At 48.5% G+C, this 13,811-nt stretch overlaps 1 protein-coding gene across 3 annotated transcripts; it reads right to left on the reverse strand.

Moving 5' to 3' along the window:
• Window positions 1-4,419: 4,419 nt before the first annotated feature.
• On the reverse strand, window positions 4,420-10,474 carry LOC122379388 (serine/arginine repetitive matrix protein 1-like). 3 transcript variants are annotated; one of them, XM_043361559.1, is made up of 10 exons: window positions 10,282-10,427; window positions 9,470-9,559; window positions 8,935-9,057; window positions 7,915-8,085; window positions 7,472-7,641; window positions 6,843-7,065; window positions 6,406-6,620; window positions 6,101-6,116; window positions 5,936-6,064; window positions 4,420-5,346 (listed from the first exon to the last, which is right to left on the reverse strand). In XM_043361559.1, the coding sequence occupies exons 1-10, from the start codon at window positions 10,303-10,305 to the stop codon at window positions 4,720-4,722; spliced, it is 1,788 nt and encodes a 595-aa protein (XP_043217494.1). In that variant the 5' UTR covers window positions 10,306-10,427; the 3' UTR covers window positions 4,420-4,719. The 3 variants fall into 3 exon arrangements, with proteins under 3 accessions (XP_043217494.1, XP_043217493.1, XP_043217495.1); XM_043361558.1 differs by having other exon boundaries at window positions 5,936-6,116; window positions 10,282-10,474; XM_043361560.1 differs by having other exon boundaries at window positions 5,936-6,116; window positions 7,523-7,641.
• Window positions 10,475-13,811: the final 3,337 nt, after the last annotated feature.

The raw sequence follows: 13,811 nt of genomic DNA on the forward strand, positions 1-13,811 counted from the left end.
AGCTACCATATTCAATACGGTTCCGGTTTGTTCGTGCTTCCGGTCGGACGCATTAGGTGAGTTAATTATAATGCCTATTTTACGCAAAATATATGGGCTGGCATCCTTTTTTGTAAAAGTCGATGCATACCTATAGCCATAATTTACCTTGCCATTATGATTCATCGTTTTTTTTTTTTCAACAGATTGTTGTTTTCCCGCCGTGAATCTGTGCATCGTGCCTCGCCCTCGTCCTGCAGGGTGCAATTTGGAAATGTATAGCCACTCGCACGGACTATTTCATATTTATTTTCTCCCTTCATCCCTGTATTTTCTCCCTGTCATACTGTTGTCGACGGCAAGTAACTTACTCAGACAAGTCCAGCAAGGGAACAAGTGGTTCGTGGTCGCAACTTACACTTGTGTCCACTGTCCAATGAAGGTGGTACCTATTTATTTGTCTGAAAAGTAGCACTCTGACTCAGTTCAGTTTTCGTAACATCGTGCCAGACCACAAACCAGGGAGTAGGGACGCTAGGTTCTAGTTTGCCTTGCTGTCTCTGAGCACTGAAAATCCAGCCAGTGGCAGTTTTGGTGGCATCGTGTTTGGGCCATCGTGATTGCAGTCGTCCCTGGAAAGTGACTGTCATTGGTGGCGTCAAATTTCGATATCATTTACTGACGTATGGTGCAGGAGATGTCCGTTCCCGAGGTCTCGCAGCCCCTCCGTCACACCTCTCCGGGGCATTCCATGTCAACCGGGACAGCCAAAATCGGCCACCTCTGCGATTTTGTTCAAACTTGGTATACTTGTTGGCTATTGGGTGAAACCTCTGAGGGTCAAAAGATTTTGTCATATGCCCTCGGGCTACAGAGATACAAGCCGCTAAACTTCTGCTTTTTTAGCAGAATTGGACGTGTATTGCAATCTTGAAAGATCTATAGCTTCAACATTTTTGAAGCTATTATTTTCAAACAAACGGAAACGTGTTCATAAGGAGTTATGCTAGTTAAATTTGGCAATTTTAACATTTGTTGGTGATTTTGAATTTACTTTATTTTGAATTAATTTCTTAAAATCTAATTTGTGAAAAATGGGTACCCTTCGATTTTGCTCTAATTTAGATATTATCTTCCACCACACGTAAGGCATACGTGCTAAGAAAATTAGAGTGGGCCAACGATAACTTTGGATGATTATAGCAACAAGTACTGCAACGTAGCACGGGCGATGGAAGGGGCGGATTTCGCCAACCCCACCTGTTTTTCACCAATAACTCACGCCATAACTATTATATTAACGTCAAACTTTCAGCATCTGTCTAGAATTGAATTGCGAATCCTCCCGTGCAAGCATTAGGTAAATCGGTCCACAACTTTTCTATTAATAGCGGCCGCCGCGCCGCTGTGGCCGGCGGCAACAGCGGCGCGGCGGCCGGCGCCGGCCGTTGCCGCTTGAATGGTAGACTGTGCCGGCGCCGGACGGTTCCATCTTTGCACTGCGCTTCTTACCGCTGATTATGATCGATTCGTGTCAAATTTTGTGTGAAGGCTTAAAAATGTACAGGCAAACTAATGGTCAAATAAATACGAAAAACAACTGGTAAAAATTGAATTATTAGGGTGCAAACACAATCTATGACTGAAACGTTTCCCGCGTCGGCCGATCCCCGCGCCTTTGCCGGCGACATCTTACTCTTAGCAGGCCACTAACTGCCAAATTTATGATTAGATTAACTAGAGATTCTCATAACACTACAAATGTCGTATAAAGGAAGAAATAGGAAAATCGGCCAGTAACTCTTAGAGCTATGGGCGTATAAACGCAAAATAGTCACTATAGCAAATTTCATCACGATTAACCTCATTTGATCTTGAAGATATTGATCTAGGGCCATGAAATTGGCACACGATAAAGTTCCTCACCGCCCCACCTACAATTCAAATTCCGTTTTTTTATACCTTTTTTGGCTAAACCGGGCCTTTCTCCCCTAGCGCTGGGAGAGTCAGGCGTATTTCCTTTTTGCAACCAAAGAGAGGCGCTGCCCGGAGAATGCCCAATTGCATCATTAAAAAAAGCTGGCTTACATCTCCGCGATGACCAGCTATCTTCGTGGCTTAGTAGTTAGTGTGCCGAGTGTACCCACCTCGTAATCTAAAGGTGGCTGGCTCGTGGCCGGTAAGCCTCAAGTGTTTGAACACGCATTCGTTTTTTAAAGGAAAAGGGCCACCTTCGTGAAATATGAAGATATCGTTGTTTTTCATTTTGACATTATTATTTTTCATTTTCTTTTTAAAACTGGTGCCAGAAGTGCACAATTCGCGAAAAAGTATTTAAAACTATTTAACATATTGGTACTATGTTGATACTCTCTACGGCACCTACTGTATGATGGCATAGCGATGACGTCACACTCAAGCCAATCAGCGTTCAGAAGACAGACTCGTCGGATTGTGTCAGATAAGCTGATTGGTTAAAGCTGAGCTGGTTGGAGCTGATTGGTAAAAAACCAAAGCCTCGCCGCGGGTGGCTGTATTGTCGGATAAGAACGCATTCCTGGGATAAGGACGCATTCCTGGCGTATTTTCTTTTAAAATTGCCGATAACTACGAATGGAGGCCGAAATCGGCCGTAAGGAGGTAGACGGACAGGTTTTCGGACACGGGCTACAAGATGGCTATCTCAGTTTCAATCCCCATGTTAAAGGTGGCCCTTTTCCTTTAAGTAGCATCTGGCCAGCCGGCAAATGTCGTGAGGGCTAATGTTCGTATCTAAGTAGCATATGGCCAGTCGGCAACTGCCGTGTGGGCTGTACATATTTACGTGTGTTAGATTAGGTCAGGTCACGTCAGGTCAGGCCAGGTTTGCTTTGGTTTGGGGTAGAAAGAAGCATCTCCGGGTAGCGCCTCTCCTTGGTTGCTAAAACGAAACACGCGAGTGCCAGACATTATGAAGTCCAAAAGACAGTTACGTAGACGTCGGCCCATTCTGGATTTTTTATATGATGTAGCTAATGTATGGGAGAATAAAATATGTAAAAATCAGCAAAATCGAAGGGTACCCATTTTTCAGAAAATCAAAATTTATTTTTTGATTTTTAATTTAGTTCATTAATTAGCTAATTACGTTAATATTTTTATCCTCAAATTAAAGCCTGATCTATTCCCTCCATTTTACACTTTGTCTCATGGTGATATGTCTAAAACTTCAATGGTTATGACGCTTTAAAGATGATAATGTGCCTTGCCTAAGTCAATGTTTGATGACGTGTATCTCGGAAACGTGACGTCATATCTTGACAAAATCATGTCTCCTTTCTTTTCACATATAGATGAGTAGTTTCACAAAGTTTCGCAAAAATCGGAGGAGGTGAGGTTCAAAATGGTCATTTTTTGGCTCACTTGACGTGGAATGCCCCCTCCTCACATTGACCGGAGAGCCGTCCTGAGGTCGTCCTCGCCCCTCCACCCCATCCCCGTCAGTCTCGTTTGATGTCCATCTACCACGCACCCGCTGTCGTCACCAGCGCGGCGCTACAAACGGACAGCTCATCAATATACGCCAGTCAGAGGGTTACCGCACCGGGCGGTGGGGTCAGTGGCCAGCGGGAGCCTCGTGATGACCGCGGCTGTCCCCGACAGGGCCGGCGAGCGGACACCCGCGGCTGCGACAGCTCTGGGGCGCTGAGAGGATCCTTGCGGCGGGCGCAGAGCTGTTGAGGATTGAAGACGGCAATGTTTGCGGGTGAACACGCCAAACGGGTGAGTACCGCTAGCAAGAGCGACGACCAGTGTGAAATATGGCGACCTGACAAAGTAGCTGTATGTGTGCGACGTGCGCCGCTCTCCAGCCCAATCGGCGGCCGTGTGTTGAATGTAAGGAGCTAAGCAGCGCCTGACGCCACTGGGACGTCAGTCACGTGGCCCAGCTCCTCTCCACTCGGAGTTCATTCACCCGCACTCCACGGATGGCAGCGCGGTATGCGTGCAGGCACTGGATGCCCAGAATGCAAGCAGTAATTCATGGAGGAGGCATAACCTTTTCATGAACGGCCCTCATTACCAATCGACTTCGAAAACGACAGCAGGGGCAAAAGAGGCGCGTTCGGTAATGCTTTTAACAACTTAACGGAACCAAGTATCATCGTATAAGTGACAAGTTTTGCTAAACCTTAACGGCAAAACTTCGTCGTCAGCAGCATATATTGAAGCAGTGGAGCCGAGCGACTTGAACTTACTTAATCACATTCAGCGGCCAGTAAAGTGGTCCGTTTCTTTGGTAACTTTGGAGCAGTTGTCACGTTTTAAAAAGGAAAGGCACAAGGCGTCATATCATCGGACAGCATTAACAACAGGACAGCATTCACAAGTACGGCTTTGTCAAAGTAAAAATTATAAATACATCACTGGGACTCAAACTCAGCTGCAGATGAACGTCACTGAAATTCCAGGTTGTATTCGTAACTGGCATATCGTACTAAAAACACAATAAGTGGTGAGAAATTCAATATTTTAAACGCTTTTCACGACAAGTGTTTCAAGCGCTTTACAACTTGTACAAGTTACAAGAGCATTACGCCAGGGGTTCGCCTGCATTGCACCTCGGCATATCAACAATGCATTAAAAGAACAACAAATCATACCATACGTTCCACACCGCACACAGCCGCACACATTCTGAGTCACGCCATGCCATAAGGCCTACCCCGTTTGGCGCGATCCCTGAGCATTAGGTGCCCATCACTCGCCCTCCGAGGAACCGGGGGACCGCCGCGAGCGGCCGCCACCCGACGCGGGGGACTCGGCAGCCTTCATCTCCCTCCGCCGCTGCATGGAGCGCAGCGCCCTCTCCCGCAGCTTCTTCTCCAGGGCCTCCATGTCCATCTCCTCCTCGTCCTCCTCCTCCGAGGAGCTCTCCTTAGAGTCCTCCCTCGGCGAGAGGCGATCCTCGCTGCGCCCGGCGGGACTCACAGAGGCCCGCCGGGCTCCATCCCCGTTCGGACGTCCCTCACTCCGCCTGTCGGGACTGCCTGAGGCCGAGCCACCGTCGCGGAGCTCGGGAGAAGTACCAGCCTCGTCCTCACTGTCCGAGCTCCGACCCTCGCCATGTGAGCTAGCGCCATCTGAGCTGTCTGCGGCGAGGGTCTCCCTAACGACAATGTCGTCACGCCACAGGGGAGGCTCGCCACTGTCCGCACCGTCACCGGCACCGGCGTCCACATCAGCGACGGCGTCCTTTTTCACTTTGGGACCGTTGTCTTTACTCAAGCTTCCGCTGCGTTTGCGTGACTTGTGCTTCTTCTGTTTCTTGCCTTCCTTCTTTTTCTTCTTCTTTTTCTTGTTTTTCTTTTTGTCGCCGTCCAATTCCTGCAGACACAGGTGGTAAGAAGCAATAAGTGGAATGATCACGCTTGTACTAATGAGATAACGCGAGGGAGGATTATAACGGAACACTGAGTAAACGACCCTATTAACGGGAACGAGTCACAAACCTGCAAGCGTTCGGATAAATGGAGGTTGCGTCACGTTGCGTTTACAAGCGCAGTGCGCACTTTACTCAGCCCTCAGCACAAACAATTAAATGCATTGTAACAAAATATTCAAAAAGGTGTCTCTTATTTTGTTGGATATGTGTTCTGCATTCCCATGACTAAGCAGTAAACAGCGAAACGTCGGGAGTTAAAGTGTTTTTTACAACGTAATGAGCGACGGAACGGCCTTGCTGACACTTGCATTTTTACACATCTGTCAAATAATTATATTAAATGCCCCATTCTTCATCGTGAGGCTCACTATGCTACATAAATTTCAAGACATAAATGGAAAAATAACGGATAAACAAGTCAAGCGTATCTGGCATCACATGATCGCCATATACACCTGTTGGCTATTTTCGAAGTCGACATGGCGCCTACGGCCTCCCACACAGTCGTAGCCACGTTCCCGTCGTACTCACCGCCTCCCCGTTGGCGGTCCGCCGTTTCTTGGCTTTGGATCGGCTCTTTCGGACCTCTGCGGTGTCCTGACGGCTGCTCTTCTTTACCCCCTCCGGCGGGCTGACGGAGCGCTCAGACGGGGAGCGGCGGCGCTTCTCAGCCCGCCGCTCCCGGCTCGAGCTGCGCCGCCTCGGGGACCGGCTGGGGACATACGCGGAGTCAGCCTAGGGGAGTGACGGCACAGTCTGGCGTGAAAACTGTGTGAAACACAGACACCTTTTAGTAAATGGGATTGTCAACTTTTGTGATGGTAAAAATAAACATTTGCAACCAAAATCATTTTATATCAATCGGTTACCGTCATAACTGATTCGAGTAGAACAAAGTGATCACAAAGCACACAACCTCCCCAGTATGTCGCGGTAGGATACTGAATGACTGACTAACGCGAGAAACTGACTCCCCGTAGCGACCGCGCTCCCCAACATACCGCGGTTGTGGAGAGTTCCGTCCCGAGGAGGACAGTTTGCGGCGGCTCCGTTTCCCCTGTGACCGAGAGCGGCTCCGCTTCTCCGCAGAGCGGGAGCGGCTGCGTCTCTCCGGCGAACGGGATCGACTCCAGCTTCGTCGTCGGTCACCGGAGCGGGACCGGTCCCTCCGGACGTCGCCGGACCGGCTGCGGTTCCGGCGGCTGCGGGAGCCGGCCTGCAGAACAGAGCTATCAGACGGCGGACATTTACAACAGCCTCTACACAAATGCTCTACATGCAGCCTTTTCTACCCATAATTCCTAGATGCATCTGCTCCGCAAAACAAATACTGCCAACGGACATTCTTTATAATGCGGGATATCTTCAAGGCTCAAGGCTCGACTCTCAGATGCTCCTTGCAGACGCCCACCCCTAGGCAGCGTGCGCTTCTACCCACCTTCCTCTCTCCGTCATGCGAGTCTCGTCCACGGGAGCGGCGGCGGCGCTTCTCATGTGACCGCTCTGAGCGATTACTGGCCTCCACATCGTCCGGAGTTCGCTCCCTATCCGCTGCTCTCCGCTCCGGGCGCCGGCTGCGCTCCGTGACAGGGTCTTGGCGCCCTCTGTGGCTGTCAGTTGAAGACTGGTTCCGTGCCGAGTCGGAGGCAGACGGGTCTCTCCTAGAAGAACCACGTGTTGTATTTTGTAAGACAGGGTCAAGCTGGCAGATAGACCTGAGTGAAAAGGGAATCAACATACGCAAGGTAAACATCATACTTTGAGCATTTACTGAACAAGAAAATGACCACGGACTTGGGACGTTCTTTCAGCAATCAGCAACACAAGGCAGAATGCCACTGAGCAATTTACCGACGCTGCGGGCTGCTAACGCCACAGAGGGCAGCACTCCTAGGCGGCGGAACGGGACGGCACCGGGGCATCGGGCCCCCCTTTGATTTTGGCATTTTAACATTAGCCCTATGGGCGTTGCAGGGAAAGAATGGGACCAAAAGTCGGCAGTGCCCTCCCCCCTTAATTGAAGATATTCCGCCGCTACTGGCAGCACTGGCGGGCCGTCCCCCTCACCTGAGTCCGTCGCCGCCGGGACCGAGTGCCGGCGAGGCCCGGTGACGCGACCTGCGCTCCTCCGTGACCGGCGACGGCTGGCGGACGGCACAGCTCAGCTGGTGCTCCACCCGCTGCCGCTCCGCCTCCAGCTGGCGACCGATCAGCAGCTCCTGACGCGCCTGCTCCTCCTGTTAGGGAGCGAGGGAAGGTGATGAAATGGGGAACAGGAGGCAACCGATCAACAGCCCCTGACGTGTCTGCTCCTCCTGAGAGGGACAGTATTTCAAGGCTCTGTACGTCATGATCCCGTGCATTTTGTCGACGCACACCTAGCATATACCTGCCGAAAATATTAACTTGATATACTAAAAAAACATGGCTACCACCTCCTTGCTTCGATGTTGCACTGGAAAAGCTCTCCATGGAGCAAGTTCAATGTTGTCGAGAGTAGAGTAACTTACATTTCTCTTTTTGATTTCCTCCTTTTTCTCCTCGATGAAGCTGTCTGGGATGCCATTTGGGTTGGCGGAGGCCGAGCAGAGCAGGTCCCACAGCTCCTGCATGAACACTCTGGCGTTCTTGCCGTTCAGGAAACCGGTCAGGTTGATCTGCATCTTCCGCGGGTTCAGATTCTGGAACGGGAAACGGTTAGTTATCTCCCTATTCGCCGAGTTTTATCTATCCCTGGTCTTACATTTCATACATTTGTCGACCAACAACAACGTACAGCGTCGCGATGTAAGATTAGTTTAAACGATGAATCATGAGACGTTGAACACTACCGGTCTCCAAAGGTACGATCGTGTGTCTCGCGCGCGGGGCGACCTGGGCCTGCACACACCGCGCCAGATGTGTGATGCGCAGACCGCTATCATTGCGCATAGAATCCGTGCCCTGGGGGAGCCCGAGGAGCTCGCCTCACTGTTTGAATTTCGCCGACGCACGGCAGTGTAACCGCCCCACTAGACAAGACCGTGACTTGCGCCCGCCAGCTACAAGAACAGCGGTCGGGCGGCGAGGGTTTGCGTACCGAGCAGCCTCGCTTTTAAACTCTATGTCCAGTGACGTGACACGGCTCGAGCCAGCGGCTTTTAAACCGGCAGCGAAACGTTTATTTTATTTGGAGTGATTGTGCGTACGTGTGTGTGCTGTTTCGGCCGATGATTGTTGTTTGCCGTGTACCTTTCGAATTCCCCAACCGTTTTATTCACTGACAATTGACACGTAATAGCCACCGTGTTGTGGAGTGTCTGTAGACGTAAATACATACATAAATACAATACTGTACAATAAATTAGAAAATGACCATAGACTTGAGATGTTCTTTCAGCAATCAGAACGATAGAATGCCACTTTGACAATGAGAAACATTTGGAAATGCATGGAAAACGAACGATGACAGAACAAAAACAAGGTCAGAGGTCTAATGTATCCTTCCAGTGGTCAGCAGCCTGACACTAGTCAGCATCAGTGTGTCCCACCTTCTCCTCCAGCTGGTTGAAGACGAACTCGATCAGAACCTCGTCCTCGGCGCCTAGCATCTCTGTGACGCGCCGAGTGATCCAAGGCTTGATCACATCCAGCTTCACACGGGGCATGTCCACCTGTGGGCCGCCACAGTGTCAGTTGTCTCAGGCTCCATGTCAACCTGTCCCGGTGTTGATACTCACAGACATCAGTCAGACATCCCCAGTGTGCAGTTTTGAGTGCTTTGGTGGGTGGTACAGATAACCAATGTAAAAATGTGCAAGCTATCCTGTTACAGACTATCATGTAATAAAATTCAAATGGTGCAACATTGTTTATGGACTAAGGCACTTTTGTTCTTTTTGTGACCCCATCTTCTAATTATGGCCCCATATGCATGCTTCTGCAATTGAACAAGTTACATAATAGGTACCCATTGTGGTTGAAGATTGATCGATGTTGCTACAACATGAGGCAGTAAATACTTTTTAAAGTAGCATACAGCAGGATTATTTCTGGCCATGAATACAAAGGAGAACAAAAGCTTACTTTCTTAACCAGGCTGTCAGCAAACTTCATTTGTTTCATCATCTTCTTTTCTTTGTCACTGAAGCGGCTGTCCTGGGCAGCAGAGGTGCCCTGCAGGATAAAGAAACAGTAATTGTTGTTGACGCAACTCAATGTCAAGATTGACAAGATTGAGATAGCTAGCCTGCCCATAATCCTAGCTCAATCACTTTGTCAAATAATGAACACCACAAAATATTTCATTAATGATTTAGGGTAGGGAGACAAAAACAGATGACAACTCCTGTCTATAAATACATGGGGTCTTTAGCTCCTTGCCCTGTCTTCATTTAAGGTTGTTGCAACAATGTTTCCACACAACCTTCCACCCAACAAATCATTCAACTTTCACTTAACTTGGTAAACAGTTTTTTAATATGCCTCCTCAGAGCTTCAAAAAAGCTGAAATGTTGTAACTTGCAATAATGATGTTCCGAAATCCAAAAAAGAAAATATTTTGAGCATCAAGTAACCAAGTTCCATTAAAAAAAGTTAAACCAAGAAATTTAAACAGGCATGTATTCCGAAGGTATGCCACAACCAAGCTATGCATCAAACTGAGCCGACATGATATTTTTTAGGATCCACCTCCCGGCTTGGGGCTCCCACTGTGAACAAATATAACAGGAGCTGCTAAAGGAGTTTTTAACAGGCCTTACAACCTTAAACAGAAGTTTATAACAGTCTAAAATAGCCATACCCACAAGGTTATAACATTTGCATTGCAAAACACATTATATCTTTATCAAAAACATGAAAATAACATTTGATTGAATTTAGCGTAGACCACGTACCCGAAAAAAGCCGGCGTCGGCCATGGTGGTGAAAGAGTCTCAAACGAAGGTTTGCCTTAAGTTTACAAAGGCATCCTGAAGTTAAAACCGTAAACCAAGCCGTAAACTTGAACTATGGTTCGAAAGTGAATAACTTGCCAAACTAATTTAAGAAACGTGGAATCAAGGCCCTAAATACAAGGTTGCACGGACTATTTTCTACTAAACCTACCAGAATATAGTTTCACGGTTGGGTATTTTAATAACTCTTCAATCAAAACTTCTTTATTATTTTCTCGTTATCATTTATAAGCAATTTTATAAATTGACTTTCAATTTGCTTCCCTTTTACTGGCAAAATAACTTTCTAGTATTGGGTCAACATAGTTGTGTAGCAGTAGGAACCATATCTGGCAAAACCCCAATGCCTTCACACAGCAGAAAAGCAGCCACCAGGTGTCGCCACAGTCGCCACTTGGTCGCCACACAGATGTCGCGCGCGTCGCCAATCGCCACACTACCGATTTCCATAAGGACGCATTTGTACGGATATGTATAGGAAAGTCGCCCTTAAGGATTACGCTTACATCCTTTGCTTATGAGGTCGGTGGTTGGAAATTGGGAGGGGCTCAGCTATTTTCGACCACGGATATGGCTTTATCACATGATGAGGAACATGCTGATAAGCGTTTTATATGTAATAACAGCACAAAAGTATTTTTAATCATTTTTCAAAAATAGCCGTTCTGCCGTATCTTTCAGTGCAAGGTGCCGTCGGTCATCCCCGACGTTACGTCACGCCGGGGATTGCCAGATTTTCCTACTAGACTTCGACGCCCCCTGCGTGGAATAAGGTACGTCCATCAATTGAGCAACAGATTGATATTCGCGAATATCAAACTAAAAATTCGATATTCGGACGGGGAACGCAATAACTCAAGAACCAGTGAACCGATTTTGATGAAAATGCCCTCATTCGATTCCTCGTTCCTTATTGCAGGTTGACAGCGATTTCCAGGTCACTAGGTCATGACCTTCAAGGTCAGGGTCAAGGTCAAAGGACGGGGAACGCTCTACAGCCTAAAGTTACCGTCCGATTGGCTTGTAAATGGTCTCAATCGATTCCTTGACCCCGATTCCAGGTTGACAGCGATTTCCAGGTCACTAGGTCATGACCTTCAAGGTCAAGGTCAAGGTCAAAGGACGGGGAACGCTCTACAGCCTAAAGTTACCGTCCGATTGGCTTGTAAATGGTCTCAATCGATTCCTCGACCCCGATTCCAGCTTGACAGCGATTTCCAGGTCACTAGGTCATGACCTTCAAGGTCAAGGTCAAGGTCAAAGGACGGGGAACGCTCTACAGCCTAAAGTTACCGTCCGATTGGCTTGTAAATGGTCTTTATCGATTCCTTGACCCCGATTCCAGCTTGACAGCGATTTCCAGGTCACTAGGTCATGACCTTCAAGGTCAAGGTCAAGGTCAAAGGACGGGGAACGCTCTACAGCCTAAAGTTACAGTCCGATTGGCTTGTAAATGGTCTCAATCGATTCCTTGACCCCGATTCCAGCTTGACAGCGATTTCCAGGTCACTAGGTCATGACCTTCAAGGTCAAGGTCAAGGTCAAAGGACGGGGAACGCTCTACAGCCTAAAGTTACCGTCCGATTGGCTTGTAAATGGTCTCAATCGATTCCTCGACCCCGATTCCAGCTTGACAGCGATTTCCAGGTCACTAGGTCATGACCTTCAAGGTCAAGGTCAAGGTCAAAGGACGAGGAACGCTCTACAGCCTAAAGTTACCGTCCGATTGGCTTGTAAATGGTCTTTATCGATTCCTTGACCCCGATTTCAGCTTGACAGCGATTTCCAGGTCACTAGGTCATGACCTTCAAGGTCAAGGTCAAGGTCAAAGGACGAGGAACGCTCCACAGCCTAAAGTTACGGTCCGATTGGCTTGTAAATGGTCTCAATCGATTCCTTGACCCCGATTCCAGCATAACAGCGATTTCCAGGTCACTAGGTCATGACCTTCAAGGTCAAGGTCAAGGTCAAAGGACGGGGAACGCTCTACAGCCTAAAGTTACCGTCCGATTGGCTTGTAAATGGTCTCAATCGATTCCTCGACCCCGATTCCAGCTTGGCAGCGATTTCCAGGTCACTAGGTCATGACCTTCAAGGTCAAGGTCAAGGTCAACGGACGGGGAACGCTCTACAGCCTAAAGTTACCGTCCGATTGGCTTGTAAATGGTCTTTATCGATTCCTTGACCCCGATTCCAGCTTGACAGCGATTTCCAGGTCACTAGGTCATGACCTTCAAGGTCAAGGTCAAGGTCAAAGGACGGGGAACGCTCTACAGCCTAAAGTTACCGTCCGATTGGCTTGTAAATGGTCTCAATCGATTCCTCGACCCCGATTCCAGCTTGACAGTGATTTCCAGGTCACTAGGTCATGAACTTCAAGGTCTAGGTCAAGGTCAAAGGACGGGGAACGCTCTACAGCCTAAAGTTACCGTCCGATTGGCTTGTAAATGGTCTCAATCGATTCCTTGACCCCGATTCCAGCTTATGAGCGATTTCCAGGTCACTAGGTCATGACCTTCAAGGTCTAGGTCAAGGTCAAAGGACGGGGAACGCTCTACAGCCTAAAGTTACCGTCCGATTGGCTTGTAAATGGTCTCAATCGATTCCTTGAACCCGATTCCAGCTTGAGAGCGATTTCCAGGTCACTAGGTCATGACCTTCAAGGTCAAGGTCAAGGTCAAAGGACGGGGAACGCTCTACAGCCTAAAGTTACCGTCCGATTGGCTTGTAAAAGGTCTCAATCGATTCCTCGACCCCGATTCCAGCTTGGCAGCGATTTCCAGGTCACTAGGTCATGACCTTCAAGGTCAAGGTCAAGGTCAAAGGACGGGGAACGCTCTACAGCCTAAAGTTACCGTCTGATTGGCTTGTAAATGGTCTTTATCGATTCCTTGACCCCGATTCCAGCTTGACAGCGATTTCCAGGTCACTAGGTCATGACCTTCAAGGTCAAGGTCAAGGTCAAAGGACGGGGAACGCTCTACAGCCTAAAGTTACCGTCCGATTGGCTTGTAAATGGTCTCAATCGATTCCTCGACCCCGATTCCAGCTTGACAGCGATTTCCAGGTCACTAGGTCATGACCTTCAAGGTCAAGGTCAAGGTCAAAGGACGAGGAACGCTCTACAGCCTAAAGTTACCGTCCGATTGGCTTGTAAATGGTCTTTATCGATTCCTTGACCCCGATTCCAGCTTGACAGCGATTTCCAGGTCACTAGGTCATGACCTTCAAGGTCAAGGTCAAGGTCAAAGGACGGGGAACGCTCTACAGCCTAAAGTTACAGTCCGATTGGCTTGTAAATGGTCTCAATCGATTCCTTGACCCCAATTCCAGCTTGACAGCGATTTCCAGGTCACTAGGTCATGACCTTCAAGGTCAAGGTCAAGGTCAAAGGACGGGGAACGCTCTACAGCCTAAAGTTACCGTCCGATTGGCTTGTAAATGGTCTCAATCGATTCCTCGACCCCGAT

Source organism: Amphibalanus amphitrite, unplaced genomic scaffold (assembly GCF_019059575.1).
Source record: "Amphibalanus amphitrite isolate SeventyFive unplaced genomic scaffold, NRLGWU_Aamphi_draft 000076F_arrow, whole genome shotgun sequence".
In the NCBI taxonomy this organism is placed as follows: Eukaryota; Metazoa; Arthropoda; class Thecostraca; order Balanomorpha; family Balanidae; genus Amphibalanus; species Amphibalanus amphitrite.